This window comes from Oncorhynchus gorbuscha, linkage group LG04, assembly GCF_021184085.1.
Source record: "Oncorhynchus gorbuscha isolate QuinsamMale2020 ecotype Even-year linkage group LG04, OgorEven_v1.0, whole genome shotgun sequence".
Lineage (NCBI taxonomy): Eukaryota > Metazoa > Chordata > Actinopteri > Salmoniformes > Salmonidae > Oncorhynchus > Oncorhynchus gorbuscha.
In genome coordinates this window covers 9,801,279-9,824,679 of record NC_060176.1, presented here as the reverse complement: position 1 = coordinate 9,824,679, position 23,401 = coordinate 9,801,279, and the positions used below count along the sequence as shown (strand labels likewise).

Below are 23,401 nucleotides of genomic sequence, written 5' to 3'. Positions count from 1 at the left end.
GTGTACAATTGTGAATAGCTATGCATGTTCCAGCACTATTAAGGATAGACAAAATAAAGTATAATACTTGGGTGCGTGTTTGGAAGTTTAGATTGTTGACATCGATTGACCCTTCGCTAAGACCCACCTCAGAATTTTGGGCAAGCAATCGTGGTGCTCCAATGGATAGCAACTCTCATTGAGTCTGACACCTCAGTCAAGTTCATAGGAAAAATAGTTTTCTTTCAGATATAAATTGTTTAAATGATTAAATAATTGAACTCTGCACCAGGGATAGTACTAGCTACTGTGATTCCTGAAATGCAGAGCCTCTTGATGGAGTATTTTTCGAATCTGAAATTATTTGTTTGCTTGCTCAGCTGGTTAGTTATCCGTCTCATTGACCACAAAATAGTTCATGTGACGACTGTTGTTCATCGAATGATTTAAAGTTTCTAATTGCGTAATTAACTGAATCGAGCAATTATTAACTCATTAACCTGGGGCACCATGGGAAAACAACTACTTTTTATTGAGTTTCTATTTCTCATATTAACTCAAAGAATATCAGAATATCAATTTTACAACAGCCGCTAATTAGCCAGTTACCTCTACAAATCTCGTTCTGAACGTCGTATAGCCCGTGAATCTGAACGGAACCCGGGTCTCACCAATGAGTTCGTACCACACCAATCTTAGTTGAATATTTATTTACTAAAAAGCTAAAATGATGATAAAACATACCCATAGACAAAACACATTATAGGCTATTGATTAGAACTTAGTATAATGGGCCAACACACTGGCGCATGTTACCCAAAAAGGGGATTTCAAAGAGAGGGAGAAAAAAGAAAGTACCCGAGAGAAATATACATTTGGGTGAATTTGTCAGCTATGCCATTCTAATCCTAGCCTTGCCCCAAACTGCCGCTCTTATGGGTCAGAATATAATGATGTAATTACGTGGGGATGATCTCCGAGGATTCTCTGTGTGGACCGTTCAGGCTGCTCGATGACGCACTACTCCGGCGCACCTCTCTGATTGTCCTCCCGATGTCAGTGTCCTTTTGGCTTAGGAGTCTGTTCCCTCACCCTTTGCTCTGGAAGGGGTCTTCTGAGGACAGACAGCTCTGTAGCTCAAAGCTCGCAGCTTAGGAATGAAACCCTTTAGATTCCACGATTCGCTGTGATTGGATGCTAAGGGGGTCCGGCTTGAATTCACCCGCTTAGACACAGCTACTCATCCGTAGCTTGGGTAGAAAAGGATTTCTTTTGTCTTCAAACTTGTGTTGCGTTCTGGGTTCGTTGACTTTTTAGACCTTGGCTGCAGCTTGGGTCACGTAGTCTTCTCTGGAAATTCTTTACTCACAGGTTTTATACCCTTGAGTCAGAAGTGGGCGTAACCGCCTTTAGGGCAATTCTCTGGGCATACCAAGTTAAGAGGGCAAGGTCTAGATTTGACTTAAATCCAATTTTAGACAACTAACTTCACATTTCATCTTCCCCAAAACATTCTCTTTGATTTGGATATTTTCCACACAACGTACAATGTATAAACATCCAACATATACTAGGAAAACTCTTCACGTTACAATGTTTTCGTAATAACGATGATGGAACTAAATATCTATTAACCTTTAATAACAAAACAAAAATGACATACATTTTCATATTCCATCTATTGTCATGACCACCATTGTGGCTGACGGAAACCATTGTTCCAAAGTCCCCTTATTTCATGTTTAATGTCCTGAGGCTGGTTCTCCATAGTAACAGGACAAAGGAATTTGTCTGTGGCCTGAGATTTACCATGGGTGTGAGGGGTCATAAAACCCCCACATCTTCAGACCCCTAGATCTCTCCTCCTCTGTTGGAGTTGAGAGATAATCTGTAGGGTTGTGGTCTCCTGTAACCTGACCTGGTCAGGATAGTCATGACACTAGCTAGCCACTTAATATAACTTGTTTTCTCTAAATGTATGTTAGCTAGCTAAATTAGCCATGTTGATAATACAACTCCCAACTGCAGTCAACATTAGGATACGATTTGAGAGCACTAGCTAGTTTAGCTCCAAAAGTGAGCTGCATCCCAATATGGGGTCCAGAGTGGGTGTGTCAAAGGGAATGTAGTGGGCGTGTGGAAAGGAGTGGGTGTGTCGAAGGGAATGTAGTGGGCGTGTGGAAAGGAGTGGGTGTGTCGAAAGCTCTCTGCTATAGGTTAGATGGTTTTGATTGGTGGTGAGTTTTTTTTTTCATACAATTACCGCACGTTGAGCTACCGTACCGTGATAGTTTGGACTTTTGTTTTTAAGACAGAGGATTAACCTGAGTCATATTTCACTGTAAATTTTATACAAATAGTTGTACATTTTCAGTTTTAAAACTGATGATTTGTTTATTTTTTTGTGTTTATTTTTGATTAAATGTATTGATAATGGTTGTACTGTTGCTTCATGCATTGTATGTGTGTGCTTCCTATGACTGTCACCCTGATATTGGCTACTAGTTAGCTACTTCACACGCTGTTGCCGGACAGTAGTGCTTGTCAAGCGGGAGCATGGGGCACTGTGTCCTGGTGTAGCCGTTCATGCCCTCCCCATTGAGTGGTAGACTGTATGTACATTATGTATGTATCTAGATAGTTATCAATATAGGCTGCTATCCTAATTGATATAAAATCATGTGAGAGAAAAAAATGGACACGTTAGCTACCGCCGGCGGTTATCGACACGTCGTACAGTCCAATCAGCCATGCAAAATGGTCTTGAGTGGCAACAAATCTGCCCAATTAGCTGGTTTGCTTTCCATACTGGGCTGCAGCTACCCATACCTGCCAAAAGTGGTTAGCTAGTAGCTTTGACTGCATGCTGGCAGTTAGACTTTCTCTGGAACTTTGGCAACTACTAAGTATTTGTAAAGTGACGGCTTTGGGCTGGATGTTTCAATGTGCATGGCAAACGGAGCATTTTTATTTCGGCAAAATTACACTGAGTATACAGAACATTAACACCTGCTCTTTCCATGACATAGACTGATCAGGGGAATCTAGGGGAAAGCTATGATCCCTTATTGATGTCACTTGTTAAATCCACTTCAATCAGTGTAGATGAAGGGAAGGAGACGGGTTCAGAGGGTGAATGGGCAAGACAAAATATTAAAGTGCCTTTGAATGGGGTATGGTAGTAGGTGCCATGTGCAGAGGTATGAGATATTTGAGGTAGATACAGTGCCTTGTAAAAGTGTTTACCTCCCTTGGCGTTTTTCCTATTTTGTTGCATTACAACCTGTAATTTAAATAGATTTTTGTTTGGATTTCAACAATACGAAAAGTTGCTGCAAAAGGTGGCTCTACAAAGTATTGACTTCGGGGGGAGAATAGTTATGCATGCTCAAGTTTGCTGTTTTTTTGTCACATTTGTTGTTTGTTTCACAAGAAAATATATTGTGCATCTTCAATGTGGTAGGCATGTTGTGTAAATCAAGTGATACCAACCCCCCAAAATCTATTTTAATTCCAGGTAGTAAGGCAACAAAATAGGAAAAATGCCAATTGGTGTGAATACTTTCACAAGGCACTGTATGTACATGAAGGCAGGGTAAAGTGACTAGGCATCAGTATAGATAATAAGAGTACAATAAAGCACAGTGTAGCAGCAGCAAATTATGAGTCTAAATGTAGAGTGTGTTTGAATCAGTGAAGGCTGCTGAGGGGGTATGGCTCTCCTACTGTAATGGAGTGCATGGAATGGTATAAAACACATGGTTTTCTATTCACTACTACACCCCATTCCTGCCATTATTACGAGCCATCCTTCCCTCAACAGCCACCACTGGTATGTACGTATGTATGTACAGGTGAAGTCGGAAGTTTACATACACCTTAGCAAAATACATTTAAACTCAGTTTTTCACAATTCCTGACATTTAATCAAAGTCAAAATTCCCTGTCTTAGGTCAGTTAGGATCACCACTTTATTTTGAGAATGTGAAATATCAGAATAATAGTAGAGAGAAGGATTTATTTGAGCTTTTATTTCTTTCATCGCATTCCTAGTGGGTCAGACGTTGTCATACACTCAATTAGTATTTGGTAGCAATGTCTCAAACAATTTAAACGTTTTGGGTAGCCTTCCACAAGCGTACCACCATAAGTTGGGTTCATTTTGGCCCATTCCTCCTGTCAGAGATGGTGTAACTGAGTCAGGTTTGTAGGCCTCCTTGCTCGCACACGCTTTTTCAGTTCTGCCCACAAATGTTTTATTGATTGCCATGTTTCCATTTGGAATACCATTTATGACCAAGCATTTTCTTCCTGACTGGTGTCTTGACTTTTCCATCCTCATGATGCCATCTACTTTGTGAAGTGCACCAGTTCCTCCTGCAGCAAAGCATCCCCACAACATCATGCTGCCACCACCATGCTTCACGGTTGGGATGGTGTTCTTCGGCTTGCAAGTCTCCCCCTTTCCCTCCAAAGATAATGATGGTCATTATGGCCAAAAAGTTATATTTTTGTTTCATCAGACCAGAGGACATTTCTTCAAAAAGTACAATCTTTGTCCCCATGTGCAGTTGCAAACCGTAGTCTGGCTTTTTTATGGCAGTTTTGGAGCAGTGGCTTCTTCCTTGCTGAGCGGCCTTTCAGGTTATGTCGACATAGGACTTGTTTTACTGTGGATATAGATACTTTTGTACCTGTTTCCTTCAGCATCTTCAAATGCTGTTGTTCTGAGATTGATTTGAACTTTTTGCACCAAAGCACGTTCATCTCTAGGAGACAGAACGCGTCTCCTTCCTGAATGGTATGACGGCTGCGTGGTCCCGTGGTGTTTATACTTGCATACTATTGTTTGTACAGATGAACGTGGTACCCTCAGGCATTTGGAAATTGCTCCCAAGGATGAACCAGACTTGTGGAGGTCTACAATTTATTTTCTGAAGTCTTGGCTGATTCCTTTAGATTTTCCGATAATGAAATGCAAAGAGGCACTGAGTTTGAAGGTATGCCTTGAAATACATCCACAGGTACACCTCCAATTGACTCAAATAATTTAAATTAGCCTATCAGAGGCCTCTAAAGCCATGACATAATTTTCTGGAATTTTCCAAGCTGTTTAAAGGCACAGTCCACTTAGTGTTTGTAAACATCTGACCCACTGGAATTGTGATACAGTGAATTATAAGTGAAATAATCTGTCTGTAAACTATTGCTGGAAAAATTACTTCTGTCATGCACAAAGTAGATGTCCTAACCGACTTGCCAAAACTATAGTTTGTTAACAAGAAATTTGTGGAGTGGTTAAAAAAGACAAGTTATAATGAATTTAAACAAAGTGTATGTAAACTTCCGACTTCAACTGATGTATGTATGTGTGGGGGGGCGCGCGTGCAATTTCCTTACCCAAATATGAATATTTGGTCATTTCTAAGGTCATAAAACCCCTTATGAATATGGTTTAGTTTGTTTACCAAAGTAATTGATTACTTTCTGCAAGTTATTCACCTCTAGTCCAACGCTCTAGTGGTTAGAGCGTTGGACTAGTAACCGAAAGGTTGCAAGTTCGAATCCCCGAGCTGACAAGGTACAAATCTGTCGTTCTGCCCCTGAACAGGCAGTTAACCCGCTGTTCCTAGGCCGTCATTGAAAATAAGAATTTGTTCTTAACTGACTTGCCTAGTAAAATAAAGGTAAAATAAAAAATAAAAAATTAAGTTAGCGACAACACTAGATGCCCAGATCCGCTATCTAGCTCAAGAACTAGCTTGTCTAACGTTACATGGAAACTTCCAGAACCAAAAGAAAATAAATGGAGAAATCATCAGTTGGACAATTAACAGCAAATGATGGTATGGTTCCAGGTACTCCTCTTCAGAATGTAACTGTGGGGGGAAATACTGCTATGGGTGATGAACATTTGGTGAACACAGACAACAAAGGTCACAACTTGCGTCCAGGCCCCAGCTCGGGCCGTTACCTTACGACCCCGGCACTCCAGTCAAGCCCCAGTGGAAAAGGATGAGAGGCCAAGAGGGTATGTCACTTCTTGAGATGCAGAACAATATTCTAATGCTTTTGACAGCAAAGATATAGATGAAAGGGAGAATACGATGAAAATTGAGGCCAAGAAAAAAAAATCTATCTTTGGAGAAGTGAAAACCCTCAAAAGCGACATGAAGAAAGTGAAAGTTATCTGCCAGGAAAATGAAAAGAAAGTGGCTGAACTCGAGCAAAAGGTGAATTAGACAGAGATACCAGCACAGGTGGAACCTGAGGCTCCATGGAATACCAGAGCAGGCGGGTGAGGACATCAAATGCAGAGTTGTTGACATCTGTGGAGCTGTCATTCCCGATCAAGACAAGAGACAGAGGACAACCATCATCCGGTTCACCAACAGATCTACACGGGATTATCTCTGGAGGCGAGCGAAGAATTGTGAGTTCCTCATCGAGCAAAAATTGAGGTTCACGGATTCTGACCTCAGTGGACAAAGTGACACGAGAGAAACTGTGGCCGATGGTGGCTGCAGCTCGAAAGGCAGAGAGCGTCATTTTTCTGTTTGTGCAAATCGGAACATTTGAGAGAGAGCCAGAGTCTATTTCGGACAGAACTGGTTGGCCTAAAAACTGCCTAATTTCCAGGTGAAAAGCAGCCTTTTATTATAAAAAAATGTACACAAACATTTGAATGAGAAAAGGCTGACCTGAGGACTGGTAAACTAAACATTAACTATGGGTGAGTAACTGCTTATTCTAAAGTCTACACAATGTCTCCCCCTTGTGGGAGTAAGAATACTTTGGTAACTTTATGACCAGTATTTGTTTGTTCTTTGTTGGAGATGTTAATAATGGGATGGAAATCCTTTTGAGTTACATATCCTTAGGAAAAGCTTATATTGGCATAACAAGGTTATTGGTTGAAGTTTGTTCAAATAATGTTAGGGGCATTCGTAATTTACTCATGTCTATTTTCCTGTATTGCAAACGGTTCTTTCTACAAGAGACTCATGCTTGTTCTTACGATTTAGCTTTTTGGACAAATCGATGGAATAACAATATCTGGTTATTATATGGCAACAACCACTCTGTAGCTATATCAGTTTTAAGAGGTGCATCAGTAGTAAGACTCACCACTCTGGACGCTGGTTAATTTTAACAGTGAATTTCAACAGTGAAATATTTTTTATTCGGGAATATTTATGCATCCAACAACAGCAAAAAACGTAAGGATATTATTTCAAGAATTTGAAGAGATTAATAATATATGTGTCACGTTCTGTCCATCGTTCGTATGTGTTTTCCTTGTTTTAGTGTTGGTCAGGACGTGAGCTGGGTGGGCATTCTATGTTGTGTGTCTGGTTTGTCTATTTCTATGTTTGGCCTCATATGGTTCTCAATCAGAGGCAGGTGTTAGTCATTGTCTCTGATTGGGAACCATATTTAGGTAGCCTGTTTTGTGTTGGGTTTTGTGGGTGATTGTTCCTGTCTCTGTGTTTGCACCAGATAGGACTGTTTAGGTATGGTGTTTTGTATAGTCTGTTCATGTATAGTCGTCTTTATTAAAAACATGAATAACCACCACGCTGCATTTTGGTCCGCCTCTCTTTCACCAGAAGAAAACCCTTACAATAGGTGTATTTCAGAATATCAAAATTATCTTAGGTGGGCATTTTAATTCTGTATCTAATGTGATGATTGACAGATAACAGATCCAGCATTGTTAATCCTGAGTTAAATAATCTATGTCTTGGTCTTGGATTAGTCGATATTTGGAGATCTAAATATCCTGATAAAAAGGACTTCACTTGGAGTAACAGGGACATGTCCAGACAAGTCAAAAATTGACTTCTGGTTGATCTAATTCATTAGATAATACTGTAGTCAAGGTATCCATTGAAATATCAATTCTTACTGATCAGAAAGTTATATTCTTATCTTTAAATGTTAATGGATCTGAAGTTATTAAACCGAATCGGAGTTATTGGAAACTCAGTAGTAGATAGTTGATCGTTTCAAGACAGATGCCAAAGATGTTATACAAGAAAATTGGAGGAAACCCCAACTATTTAAGTCTTGTGGAAAATATTGTGAATGAATGAAGTATGAAATAAAACTAACATCCAGGAAGAGAGGTAAAGAAATTGCTGAACTTAAAAGATTGAAATCCTTTCTCTAATCTCTATGGAGGACCTTGATGAAGAAGGAAAGGTTCAGTTATTCTCTTTACAACTAGAAATGGACTGAATGTTTGAAGAGAAAGCAAAAGGTGCATTTGTAAGATCAGGAAGGAGATGGTTGGAGGAAGGTGAAAAAAACACAAAATACTTTTACAATTTAGAGAGAAGAACTAATGAATTTACATCTATTCATAAACTTAATATAAACTCAGCAAAAAAATAAACATCCTCTCACTGTCAACTGTGTTTATTTTCAGCATATGTAAATATTTGTATGAACATAACAAGATTCAACACCTGAGACATAAACTGAACAAGTTCCACAGACTATTTTATTTTATTTCACCTTTATTTAACCAGGTAGGCCAGTTGGGAACAAGTTCTCATTTACAACTGCGACCTGGCCAAGATGAAGAAAAGCAGTGCGACAAAAACAGCAGAGTTACACATGGTATAAACAATCGTACAGTCAATAACACAATAGAAGAATCTGTATACAGTGTGTGCAAATGTAGTAAGGAGGTAATAAATAGGTCAACAGTGGCGAAGTAATTACAATTTAGCAATTTACACTGGAGTGACATATACGGATGAGGATGTGCAAGTAGAAATACTGGTGTGCAAAAGAGCAGAAAAACAAATATGGGGATGAGGTAGGTAGTTGGTTGGATGGACTATTTACAGATGGTCTGCGTACAGCTGCAGCAATCGGTATGCTGCTCTGACAGCTGACGTTTAAAGTTAGTGAGGGAGATATAAGTTTCCAACTTAAGTAATTTTTGCAATTTGTTCCAGTCATTGGTAGCAGAAAACTGGAAGGAAAGGAAGCCAAAGGAGGTGTTGGATTTGGGATGACCAGTGAAATATACCTGCTGGAGGGTGTGCTGCAGGTGGGTGTTGCTATGGCGACCCGTGAGCTGAGATGAGGCAGAGCTTTAACGAGCAAGGACTTATAGATGACCTGGAGGCAGTGAGTTTGGCGACTAATATGTAGCGAGGACCAGCCAACGAGAGCAAGTCACAGTGGTGGGTAGTATATGGGGCTTTGGTGACAAAACGGATGGCACTGTGATAGACTACATCCAATTTGCTGAGTAGAGTGTTGGAGGATATTTTGTAAATGACATCGCCGAGGTCAAGGATCGGTAGGATATTCAGTTTCACGAGGGTATGTTTGGCAGCATGAGTGAAAGAGGCTTTGTTGTGAAATAGGATGCCGATTCTAGATTTAACTTTGGATTTGAGATGCTTAATGTGATGCTGGAAGGAGAATTTACAGTCTCGCCAGACACCTAGGTATTTATAGTTGTCCACATGTTCTAATTCAGAACCGTCCAGAGTAGTGATGCTAGTCGGGCGGGCGGGTGCAGTGATTGGTTGAAGAGCATGCATTTTGTTTTACTAGCATTTAAGAGCAGTTGGAGGCCACGGAAGGATGTGTTGTATGGCGTTGAAGCTCGTTTAGAGGTTTGTTAAAACGGTGTCCAAAGAAGGGCCAGATGTGTACAGATTGGTGTCGTCTGTGTAGAGGTGGATCAAAGAATCACCCGCAACAAGAACGACATCATTGATATATACAGAGCAAAGAGTCGCCCCGGGAATTGAATCCTGTGGCTCCCCCATAGAGACTGCCAGAGTTCTGGACAACAGGCCCTCTGATTTGACTCACTGAACTCTCTGCCGATAAGAACATGGTGATTGACAGAGTTGAAAGCCTTGGCCAGGTCGATGAAGACTGCCTTTTATCGATGGCGGTTATGATATCGTTTAGGACCTTGAGTGTGGCTGAAGTGCACTCGTGACCAGCTCAGAAACCAGATTTCATAGCGGAGAAGGTACGATGGAATTTGAAATTGTTGCTGGTCTGTTTGTTCACTTGGCTTTCAAAGACTTTATAAAGGCAGGGCAGGATGGATATACATCTGTAGCAGTTTGGGTCTAGAGTGTCTCCCCCTTTGAAGAGGGGGATGACCGCGGCCGCTTTCCAATCTTTAGGGATCTCAGACGATACGAAAGAGAGGTTGAACAGACTAGTAATTCGGGTTGCAACAATAGCAGCGGATCATTTTAGGAAGAGAGGGTCCAGATTGTCTAGCCCAGCTGATTTGTAGGGATCTAGATTTTGCAGCTCTTTCAGAACATCAGCTGTCTGGATTTGGGTGAAGGAGAAGCGGGGTGGGGGGGGGGGGCTTAGGCCAGTTGCTGCAGGGGGTGCAGAGCTGTTTGCCGGGGATGGGGTAGCCAGGTGGAAAGCATGGTCAGCAGTAGAGAAAAGCTTTTTGAAATTCTCAATTATTGTGGATTTATCAGTGGTGGCAGTGTTTCTTAGTCTCAGTGCAGTGGGCAGCTGGAAGGAGGTGCTCTTATTTTCCATGGACTTTACAGTGCTGCAGGACATGTGACTAACAGAAATTGAATAATGTGTTCCTGCACAAAGGGGGGGGGGGGGGTCAAAATCAAAAGTAACTCAGTATCTGGTGTGGCCCCCAGCTGCATTAAGTACTGCAGTGCAACCCCTCCTCATGGACTGCACCAGATTTGCCAGTTCTTGCTGTGAGATGTTACCCCACTCTTCCACCAAGGCACCTGCAAGTTCCCGGACATTTCTGGGGGAATGGCCCTAGCACTCACCCTCCGATCCAACAGGTCCCAGATGTGCTCAATGGGATTGAGATCCGGGCTCTTCGCTGGCCATGGCAGAACACTGACATTCCTGTCTTGCAGGAAATCACGCACAGAACGAGCAGTATGGCTGGTGGCATTGTCATGTCAGGATGAGCCTGCAGGAAGGGTACCACATGAGGGAGGAGGATGTCTTCCCTGTAACGCACAGCATTGAGATTGCCTGCAATGACAACAAGCTCCGTCTGATGATGCTGTGACACACCGCCCCAGACCATGACGGACCCTCCACCTCCAAATCGATCCCGCTCCAGAGTGCAGGCCTCTGTGTAATGCTCATTCCATCGACGATAAACGTGAATCCGACCGTCGCCCCTGGCAAGAAAAAACCTTCGACTCGTCAATGGAGAGCCCTTTTTGCCAATCCTGTCTGGTCCAGCGATGGTGGGTTTGTGCTCATAGGCAACGTTGTTGCCGGTGATGTCTGGTGAGGACCTGCCTCAGCCTATTGCGGACAGTCTGAACACTGATGGAGGGATTGTGTGTTCCTGGTATAACTCAGGCAGTTGTTGTTGCCATCCTGTACCTGTCCCGCAGGTGTGATGTTCGGATGTACCGATCCTGAGCAGGTGTTGTTACACATGGTCTGCTACTGCGAGGACGATCAGCTGAGTTTATTAATATTTTTTTTTCTTTATTGGGGTGAAGGTGCCGCCACTGCTCATGAACTACTGGCTAGAAATGTGCTGGTGTACCGGAGAATCTCTTTAATTCAGAGCCATTCAGCCATGTTATTAACATCATTTTATCAGGTTCCCATGAAGCAATTGTAATGACAGTCCACCACAACATACAAAAGTTTCCTGGTTAGTAAAGGGTAGTAGTCTGTGTTTAATTTCATTGTGTATTAAAAATACATTTTGAGATCATTGTTAGGGGATTTCAACAGTGGTTAGAAGGGGGAATTGGGCTTCCTGGAAAATGTTGTCTGAGGTTGCAACAGTAACCAAGGCGGGCAGGGCTTAGCGAAGGGTCTGTTGTGGTCATTGGTGTGTGGTAGTATCTAATTGATGTTTCTTTGGTTTTGTCATTCAACAATGATGGCAGCCTCACTGTATCTTTTAGTGCTTTATAGTAACTGTAGCAGTTAAGACTGGTTATTCATGTGAAAATATTTTGGACCTGTCTTTATCGTGTACCTATTGACCCACTTTAAAAAAAATATCCTTAAACTGAAGTACACATCCAATTCCAATGTTGTGTAGGTTACTGTATTATTGGTGAGTCGTAAAAGTTTAACTGTAAAGCTCATATGAAAGTCTATTTGGGGAATATATGGCACCGTTTTACTGTAATCCAATTACATGGGGATTTTCTCATGCAGAATCTGGTGTAGTAGAATCCATAAAAAGCTCTGCTCATTTCCCACAAAGTGTATTTTCTCCACTACTACCACCTTGGGAAGCAGCAGCCATTGTTTTGCTCTGTGAGACCCCTGCATGTCTCTCTCCATACATTGGTAATGCATTCTGCTGATTATAGGCATTCTCGAGTCAATATCTGCCCCAAATTGTTAATAATGTCAGTGTTATTTATCAGTTAGATTATTTTTGGGTGAAATAAAGACTTATGTCTGCTCTCGATGGCATTACTACTGCTGCTGTTGCTACTGCTGCTGCTGTTTCCTCCAAGAGAAGCTCCATTGCCATGGTTGCACAGCTTCCTCTGCTCCTATTGGCTCCTCGTTGCTATAAGTTACGGAGCTGTCTTGCCATGAATCTCATTGAGAGATTGCGTCAGGAGAACTGGCCTCCTATGATGGAGCAATAAAGGTAGTGATAGATCTGTGTGTACGTATGTACACGTACTCATGTTGCTGCTTCTAAGAGAGCACACACAGATACACACACCAACATTAAACACATATGCTTGAGTGTCCTGGTTTTGTATTTGGCAGGGTCTAGGGTTCCTAAAACCACTTATTAGAGGATGTATTCATCTGAGAGGAAGAGCAGCCATAGGGATTGGTTCAATATGAGCCTACCAGGAACATTAGTTCAAAATATATCTTATCATTTCAGTCAATCTAGGAAACTAATAAGTTCCTTTCATTAAATAAAATCTCCTCATAGAAAATAATAATTGAACATTTTTTTTTCTGTATTTTAACTTTTTTCTGTAGTTTCATCGTTAAGTGCTCTATGACAAATGACTTGTGAAGAGAACGTATCAAAAAATATGTTTCTTATATATTTTCTATATTAAAATGAGATTACGATGATAAGAGTGATATAGCAGTAGTCAGTGACGTTAGTAATGTAGATAATAAAGGTGGTATTGATGTTGTAAGCCTAGGTGTTAAAGGTAATAGACAGGATGACGTATTAGGTGACGCAGTGCCCTCTTCAATAACTGACCTCAGGGACAAGAGCCCTTAAACAACACACTACACTGACATGCTGAGGCACTGCCACGGAGTCACATTGCTTACCTGCGGGAGGTTGACATGAAAGGGGAGCTGAGGGTTGAGAAGAGGGGAGCGGGGAACAGGCGGAGAGCGGGTGTTCCTCTCAACTTGGAGGCCTGGCCAGCCCTTCATGGATGGTTTCTCAGAGCGATAAGCAGTTCCTCCCTTCAGATGGAGCCTGCCTGGTGCCTTCCATGAAAAGTGTATGTATGGGGCCTGGTGGCGAAGCCGGGCGAGACGAGGGGAGGTGACCCGGGACTCAGCTGCATCTCTGTGGCCTCTCATGAATCCCATGTGAGCCAGCTCTAAGCCAGCTCATTATACCAGATTCACCCTGGCTCCGGCAGGTCACAGCCAAACACACACAGCACTGCCAGGGAGGGACGCCAGGCTACCTATACTGTTCCTACTGTACACAGAAGCTAACAATTACATACCTACCTTCTGTAAAAAGTACACAAACTTTAAATGTGGGCCATGTACTGTATTGTGCATACTAAGAAACGTATACGCGTACTGTACACACACAGGCTACTTGAACATAGTGCAAGTGCTTGCACAACAATCATACATCACCAATTTATATGAAAATGTTTGATATTTAAACCAAGGAAAAAACAACATAAATTGCATCAAGGACTTGGCAACAGAAATTGTGGAATTGGCATGATTTCAGAGAAATGCCATTGGAAACCTGTATCATATTGAGTGTATTAGACAAGAGTGTATCAGTGAAAAATATGTCCCTGTTTTATTATGTAAAATGTAATGTAAGGCATTTGAGCTAATTGTTTTCTTTACGACGACAATCCTCATTGATTATTCATGTGATGCTGGTAGACAGCACAACATTCAAACTCTATTCTGTGGAGGGAACATCAAAATAGAATATCTGCTAAGACATCCCTCTGCACTGCAGGTAAAACACATAAAACACTCACTAGGAACTTCACCAGCACTGTGTTCCCAATAGGGGGAGCATTAATGCATGACTGTTGGGAGGGTCAAGGGCTACTATTCAGACTACGTTGTTATTGACATCAATGGGCGTGGGTGGGGGCAAGAAGAGTAGAGGTGTCTAATGCACATTCTAGCTTACCACTGATGCAGATATATTAACATGTCTTCTCTGTCGTAATGCGGTAGTTGACCCTCATTGTAACAGCTGTGTTTATGTCATTACCTACCTGTCTGAAACACATTCACACACTTGATTGCTGACTCGCTAGTGAGTGTTTTTCTGTGCGTGTTTCAGAAAGGGGAGATGTACAGTGTATGTGGCACACACGTGGCACCCCCCCCCCCCCCCCACACACTCCCCCCAGCTGAAGGAAGCACTGTTCTCCTTCCCTTGACCTTCAGCCTCTTATTCTCTTTAATTAAGAACCCTTTCGTTTAAATGGTCTGGGCAATGCCAAGCAACACAGAGTGATTGGGCAATCAGGGAGTATGTCATTACTGATTTAGAGGTTGCCGTGTTTGGGGGTGGGAGGGATGGGAAAGATGGCGACTGGCTGAGACAGAGCGTTACCATTGCCTTTATAGTCCGATCACACAGGATAAAGACGTTAGATCAATGTCCAATTGTGATTATGATTTGAATTTTCTCTAGTACTTCATAGACATGCTGTTTTGACTGATTTCTGTATGATGTCATTCTACACGTTTTGTAATGTAATCGTAAGAGTTGTGTCGCTACATGACATGTCACTCCCAATAACTACTGCGTCTCTTCCAGTGACAGGCACTGCATTTTCAAGAGATCACCTGTTGTTTTCTGCTTCACAGGAAAGCTTCATGAGAGAGATTAATGAATCACCCTTTTCCATAATTTCCAAGTGGTTCTCGTAGTGTATCAAACAGGAGAGGAAACTCATGTTTTTCTTATCTGGAGTGTGTGTCTGTTCTGTAGAATGTCAAAGAAATGGAAAGAGCTTTTGTTTTAACCATCTCTCTCTCTCTCTCTCTCTCTCTCTCTCTCTCGCTCTCACTCTCTCTCTCTGCAGTACCTTGGACGATGAGGGCAGCAACCTCCGCCAACAGAAGCTAGACAGACAGGTAAGTCTCCCATGTCCCTGTACTGTACCAGAGTAGAGCAGCTCAGCCACTTATTGATATGAACCTCATCTGTTGTTCCTTGGCTGGTAGAGGAGCCTGTATTGTGAGGAAAAGCGAGGAAGAATACACTCTACAGCGGGATTGCACAATAATTGCTCAATTTCTGTGAACTAGAAAGCTCACACACCTGGTTTTCATGGTAGAAAATAATTCCATCTCTCTGATTATTCCTTTCCTTCCAGTTCTCTGCTGCCAATGACTGGAACGAATTGCAAAAAGCACTGAAGCTGGAGTCTTATATCTCCCTCTCTAACTTTAAGCATCAGCTGTCAGAGCAGCGTACCGATCACTGTACCTGTACACAGCCATCTGTAAATAGCACACACAACTACCTCATCCCCATATTGTTACTTATCCTCTTGCTCTTTTGCACCCCAGTATCTCTACTTGCACATCATCATCTGCACATCTATCACTTCAATGTTAATGCTAAATTGTAATTATTTCACCTCCATGTCCTATTTATTGCCTTTACCTCCCTATTCTTCTGCATTTACACACACTGTACATAGATTTTTCTATTGCATTATTGACTGTACATTTGTTTATGTGTAACTCTGTGTTGTTGTTTTTGTCGCACTGCTTTGCTTTATCTTGGCCAGGTCACAGTTGTAAATGAGAACTTGTTGTCAACTGGCCTACCTGGTTAAAAAAATCTATATATTTTTTAAGGCAGGGATCAAAGCCAGCTTATCTGGCTAATTGTTTTTTTAAGGAGATCAGTGTTATACTTAAGCAATAAGGCCAGAGGAGGTGTGGTATACAGCTATTAGCTGTGGTATATTGGCCATATACCAAAAACCCCCAAGGTGCCTTATTGCTATTATAAACTGGTTACCAACGTATTTAGAACAGTAAAAAAAAAGGAAATCATACCCGTGGTATAGGGTCTGATATACTATGGCTTTCAGCCAATCAGCATTCAGGGCTCAAACCACCCAGTTTATAATGTGTAATAATGCGCTATCAGAAGTGTATTATGCCAATAAGCCTTTGTCACTTCTGTGCTGTTTTGATGTCCATGATACATGATAAAGATGTTTAGCAAAGTGATGTCTCAGACCTGACCAGCGTAGAAAATGGCATCGACAGCAGTGACACACTCAAGAGACTCATTGATTAACATATTTTCATCAGCCCTGTGTAATTCCATCAAGATACTGGGTTACATCAGCAACCTCTCCCTACATGTTACATTTATTGCATTTCCTGAAATGTAATGTAGGAACAAATTGCAGGAGATTATTTTCCAAATGATGATCTGAGGCTAATCGTAGTGGATTAAAGGGATAGACAGGGGATTAGGTTTTACGGTACTACATTAACATAAACCAAATCAGCAGAGAGACTTTCAAGCATTTAAGTTAACACTACACACTGCTTACACAAATCAATCTGCAATGCTTTCTGAGGATTAAAAGTCCGGAAATGGTTGGAGATGCTAATTGTTAAGTGATCTAATAAACATGGTAGTGGTTTTAATGAACATTGCAAAACTCACTCACCTATATGATGTGCAAGTGATGTCATCCTAAGTTATTCTTCCAGGTCCTATTCCCTAATCCTTGAATGGGTTTGATGATTATATCATCAAATTCGTGAAAACGGAGAGTGAAAATAACACCTTTTTTGTTTTGTATTCTAGCACTTTGGATTTGAAATGATACAATGACTATGAGGTTCAACTGCAGACTGTCAGCATTAATTTGAGGGTATTTTCATCCATATCGTGTGAACCGTTTATAAATTACAGCACTTTTTGTACATTATTGGGACAAATTGACTTGTGTATTAAAGTAGTAGAACATTGAGTATTTGGTCCCATTTTCATAGCCCACAATGACTACATCAAACTTGTGACGCTACAAATTTGTTGGATGCTTTTGCTGTTTGTTTTGGTTGTGTTGCAGATTATTTTGTGCCCAATAGAAATGAATGGTAAATAATGTATTGTGTCATTTTGGAGTCATTTTTTGTAAGTAAGAATAGAATATGTTTTCTAAACACTTCTACATTATTGTGGATGCTACCATGATTATGAGTAGTCCTGAATGAATCGTGAATAATGATGAGTGAGGTAATTACAGATGTGCAAAATGTGCGTCTAACTTTCTCACTCATCATTATTCACGATTCATTCAGGTCTCAATACTTTGGGTCCCCTAAAATGGGGGGACTATGTACAAAAGGTTATGTAATTTCTAAAGGGTTTATCCGATATGGATGAAAATACCCTCAAATTAAAGCTGACAGTCTGCACTTCAACCTCATAGTCATTGTATCATTTAAAATCCAAAGTGATGGAGTACAGAGCCAAACAACAACAAAATTGTCACTGTACCAATGCTTTTGGAGCTCACTGTATATCAAGTTATATTTCTGTTTGTGGATTAATTTACTTCTGCGAGAGGCCTTTTATGACGATATTGCGCTGAAGCAATTGTGCTACGATTTTACCCATTGAACATCGTTCAAAAACATCTTACTGTAAAACTACGCATCACTTTCATACCGTATTGTGCTTAGGGCTGGCATAATTACTGTAAAACTACGCATCACTTTCATACCGTATTGTGCTTAGGGCTGGCATAATTACTGTAAAACTACGCATCACTTTCATACCGTATTGTGCTTAGGGCTGGCATAATTACTGTAAAAACATCACGCATCACTTTCATACCGCATCATTGTGCTTAGGGCTGGCATAATTACTGTAAAACTACGCATCACTTTCATACCGTATTGTGCTTAGGGCTGGCATAATTACTGTAAAACTACGCATCACTTTCATACCGTATTGTGCTTAGGGCTGGCATAATTACTGTAAAACTACGCATCACTTTCATACCGTATTGTGCTTAGGGCTGGCATAATTACTGTAAAACTACGCATCACTTTTATTGTGCTTAGGGCTGGCATAATTACTGTAAAACTACGCATCACTTTCATACCGTATTGTGCTTAGGGCTGGCATAATTACTGTAAAACTACGCATCACTTTCATACCGTATTGTGCTTAGGGCATAATTACTGGCATCACTTTCATAATTAGGGCTGGCATAATTACTGTAAAACTACGCATCACTTTCATACCGTATTGTGCTTAGGGGGCTGGCATCACTTTCATAATTACTGTAAAACTACGCATCACTTTCATATACCTGGTAATTTGTAAAACTGCATCACTTTCATACTTAGGGCTGGCATAATTACTGTAAAACTACGCATCACTTTCATACCGTATTGTGCTTAGGGCTGGCATAATTACTGTAAAACTACGCATCACTTTCATACCGTATTGTGCTTAGGGCTGGCATAATTACTGTAAAACTACGCATCACTTTCATACCGTATTGTGCTTAGGGCTGGCATAATTACTGTAAAACTACGCATCACTTTCATACCGTATTGTGCTTAGGGCTGGCATAATTACTGTAAAACTACGCATCACTTTCATACCGTATTGTGCTTAGGGCTGGCATAATTACTGTAAATTGTGCTTAGGGCTGGCATAATCACTACGCATCACTTTCATACCGTATTGTGCTTAGGGCTGGCATAATTATTACTGTCAAAACATAATTACGCATCACTTTCATACCGTATTGTGCTTAGGGCTGGCATAATTACTGTAAAACTACGCATCACTTTCATACCGTATTGTGCTTAGGGCTGGCATAATTACTGCATCACTTTCATAAACTACGCATCACTTTCATATATTGTGCTTAGGGCTGGCATAATTACTGTAAAACTACGCATCACTTTCATACCGTATTGTGCTTAGGGCTGGCATAATTACTGTAAAACTACGCATCACTTTCATACCGTATTGTGCTTAGGGCTGGCATAATTACTGTAAAACTACGCATCACTTTCATACCGTATTGTGCTTAGGGGGCTGGCATAATTACTAGGGCTGGCATAAACTAAAACGCATCACTTTCATACCGTATTGTGCTTAGGGCTGGCATAATTACTGTAAAACTACGCATCACTTTCATACCGTATTGTGCTTAGGGCTGGCATAATTACTGTAAAACTGTGTGACTGACAGTTATGGATGAAGACCATCATGAAAATAAAATAACCTTCAAACCCGTCAAAAAATTGTATTCTATTTTTTAGGGTGGAATGAACAGCTGACTGAAGACGGGACGGCCGGGCATTTGTAGCTTTGTAAGAACCATCCTGATCACTGCAGCGCTGCAGTGGCCTGCTGGTATTCACTCAGGGAGTTCCTGTTGGGTTCACACAGTGTGATTTTAGTGACAGAGGAGATGAGACAGTATTATAGTCTGTACCAGGGGTCTGGTGTGCTACAGACGGTTCTGTTTGTCTGTGTATCTCTGTAGATTTTCTGCAGAATTGACCAGGTCCCTCTTGCAAAACCATTTGTCATGCTCAGTAATGGGACATACTGGTCAAATAGATTTTGGTTGCATTGGTTTGAGCCTTGAGTTTGAGGTTTTGGTTATGTGGTTGTCTTTACTGTGAGTCTATTATCCATTAAATTCCCATGGCTTGGTCACTCAATAGCTGAGGACAGAATTACCATTAATGCTCAGCTGCTTTGCATATGAAGACAGAAGGATCTGAGGCTGATGGGACTTCCGCATAACACAATCATTTGGATATTCACTCTAGCTTCTCCCTCATGTGGGTGCTAGCAAGCGTGCTAGGTATCAACAGCCAATCCAGTAGGGGCTGGAAGCTATAGTGAGCTTTGATTGGTTCATAGTGTCGCGATATCACAGAGTATTTGTATAAATTTCAGCTTTCCCCAACTTTGGTGACGCCCTGTTCATGCTCCCTTGCCCATGCTCGCATCGCCCAACGTTCCCCTCGTCCACTTCACTTCCCTCCATTGAAAAGGAATGGGGCACTGTTGTTTCATTGGCCCTAATGTGTTATTTGGAAATACATTGTAAGGTTGTTCAGCATCACATATACAGTATGACCTCCATCATGTGTTCTTGCTATAGAACTTAAGGAGCCTGTGATTGCATCAATTTGGCAAAGACTGAAGGAAAGCTCAAACCAACCGTCCATCTGCTGTAACCACACCACTTTAGCATTTTATTCTCAGAGTAGATCTGTTTTAAAGGAATTGTTTGTTAAATAACATAATATTAAATGTACTGCTTTTCCACAAAAGACCGAGGAACATATCAAATCAGAGATATTCTATACAAAAGAAAGATGGACACTTGCTCTTTTCTTCACCTAGTGTGGTATCCCTGCTGAACAAGCCATTATTTGAATATCAAAGTGGGTATGGATATTCATACTGCATTACTGAGGCACCCAAGTAACAGTGTTCCTTAAGCAACATTCACATCCAGCTTCAATCCTGAAAAGTCTGTTCCTCGAAATGTCAGGAGTTACTGTAGCAAGTTGCATAACCAGTCCTGATGCTGTAGCGATTTTGTTTTGGGTCCAAAAGGTGGCACATGCGGTGTTGGTTATTCACCTCCCATGCTTTTCAAATTGTGAATTTCTTGGTAACCTCCTGGCTGTACACACACTGTCAGGCATTGTGCATGAGAGAAGGACAACATCTTGTTAGTGGAGAGAGAGGAAGCAGAGTAGGAAGAGGAGATAACTTATTAGTTGGTTATTTCACTGTACAGTGACTGGTGGTGTTTTGGACAGCCATAGAGCTCCTCCATGGTTCCTCCTGGTTAACTTAGTTCAGGCTTCCTCCTCCACACTCACTGCTAGAGTGTGCTGAGACGTTGTGTTCTGGTCATGGCTGAAGTGATGGGCAAAATGACACAATGCCAATTCTCCACCATCTTCCCAAAGTGTGCACTTGCACACTTCCTATCATGGAAACTCCCTCTAGCCAATCAAAATACTTTTAGATTCATTACAGAAAGTGTGCAAGTGCACACTTAGGGAAAGGGGTGGACAACTGGGACACAGACATAGGTTTAGATTAAGGGAACTCTGTACTGGTACAGCAGACAACAGTACAGCAGAGTACAGTCTAGTGGTGTTCCTGCTTCATCAGGGATTCCCTCAATATTTGATGAGCTTCCAGCCTTGGGATCTCCCTCTGTTTGTAAAGTTACATAATCTCAGATGACTGCTGACTGCAGCAGGATGGAAGGGATACCCAAGCTGTAGTAATATTTAATGTAGATTTCCACATTGCCAGAGAGGGGGGATAGAGCTGAGGAGAAACAGATTGGAGCAGTGGTCCTGAAACATTAAGTACAGAAGCAGAAGACGTTCCATTTTCCTGACTCTGAGGAGGTGTTTCTGAGACGGTGCTAAGCGGAGGTTTGAAGCAACTCTTCTTGCTCTAGCTTTCTATATTTTTGAACTGAGGGTGTGGAGCTCTAACACTGTGCCCTCAGGAGAGCTGAATTTTACAGGAAATTAAAAAGTTTGTGACTGCTCAAAACTAGGATTATGATGTAAATTTAATTGGCTCATGTGGGAAAAGGAAAGTAATTATTTAGTGTGAAAGTAGGATAATGAATCTGTGCAATGACACAGATTCTACTGAGCTACCGGTTAAGGATAGGATTTATGTGAGAAAAGAAGAGGTGTGATATGATTTTTTGGTTTGTATGTGTCAGTGTGTGAATGATGTTAGAGAGTTCATATACTGGTCACTTCTGCAGCTGATGGTTCAGGCTTATCTTTGGTCAGTCGTATGATTAAAGGCCTTCCCACACTGGACATAGGAGTCAGTCTTTTATTATTATTACATGTCACACTGTGCGACGTTACCAAATAAAAATGTTGATATCCACCAGTGGTGTAAAGTACTTAAGTAAAAATACTTTCAAGTACTACTTCAGTTGTTTTTTAGGTATCTGTACTTTACTGTTTATATTTTTGACAACTTTTACTTCACTACATTCCTAAAGAAAATAATGTACTTTTTACTCCATATATTTTCCCTGACACCCAAATGTACTCATTGTAGGGTGAATTAAAAATACAAGAAAATCATACCATCTGGTTTGCTTAATAGAAGGAATTTGAAATGATTTATACTTTTACTTTTGATACTTAAGTGTATTTTAGCAATTACATTTACTTTTGATACTTAAGTATATTTAGAACCAAATACTTTTTAGACTTTTACTCAAGTATTATTTTACTGGGTGACTAACTTAATAGACAATTACTCAAGTTATCTTTACTTTTACTCAAGTATGACAATTGGGCATTTTTCCACCACTGATTTCCACCTGGCCAGATATATGTATGATTTACTTCGGTTTTGTTTTCACATTCTATGATTGGCTTGCGATGCTATGTCAGCTATGTCAACTGCAGTGGTGTATTGGATCTGCGCATGTTTCACCACCAGCGCAAGCTTCCCTCTATGCGAATGTGTAATGAGTAAAATGAGTTTGAAAAAAACATTTATAAGATGCACAATTTCAGTTTCACATACAAACTTTATATGTCCGAATTCAGAATCAAATAGGCTTCCCAAAAATAACATGGTCGCTGTGGTAGAATGTTTATTTTGATTGGTGATTTTGTGTGTTTATCAAAATCCCATCAGGTAAACAAGATTATTAGGGAAATCATTTCTTCTTGCAAAGCATTTAAACGATTAAATAGAACTGTTATAAGACACGTCTGTCAACTAGTCTGGTTCGGGAAATGGTAAAACAAAAACAAAAATGAAGGCAATCACCCACCTACAGGTGAACTAATTGAGGCGGACACAGTCAGACAGAGGTCAAACTCATGTCACAATGATCTTGTTCCTTGATAGGGTGTTCTGTAGCTCATTGTATGAAGACAAGCAGAAATGTAATTTATGTTGGACTGTGGCATGATTGCAGGCTGGGCAGGTGCACATGTTTTTCCAGTAATCAATCTTTAATCTACTGTAGCTCAGGTGATTGGAGGGCCAGAGCGCACAGACATATTTGTTCTCTCAAGGACACAGTCTTGTGTCTTGTTACAGTGAGGGTGCACTGTACATGCGAGACAGCGTTTGTGTGTGTGTGTGGATGAGTTTAACTACACTTGTAGGGACCAGAAGTCCCCACAAGAATAGTAA

The 23,401-nt window shown here is 41.0% G+C and overlaps 1 protein-coding gene across 4 annotated transcripts in view; it reads left to right on the top strand.

The window, feature by feature from the left end:
* tub (TUB bipartite transcription factor) overlaps positions 1 to 23,401 on the top strand; it is a 114,592-nt gene that overhangs the window by 53,284 nt on the left and 37,907 nt on the right. For all 4 annotated transcript variants that reach the window (XM_046345742.1, XM_046345744.1, XM_046345745.1 and 1 more), the window contains exon 2: positions 15,249 to 15,300. In XM_046345742.1, the coding sequence (XP_046201698.1) occupies positions 15,249 to 15,300 (52 nt within the window). The remainder of the gene's footprint in view (positions 1 to 15,248; positions 15,301 to 23,401) is intronic.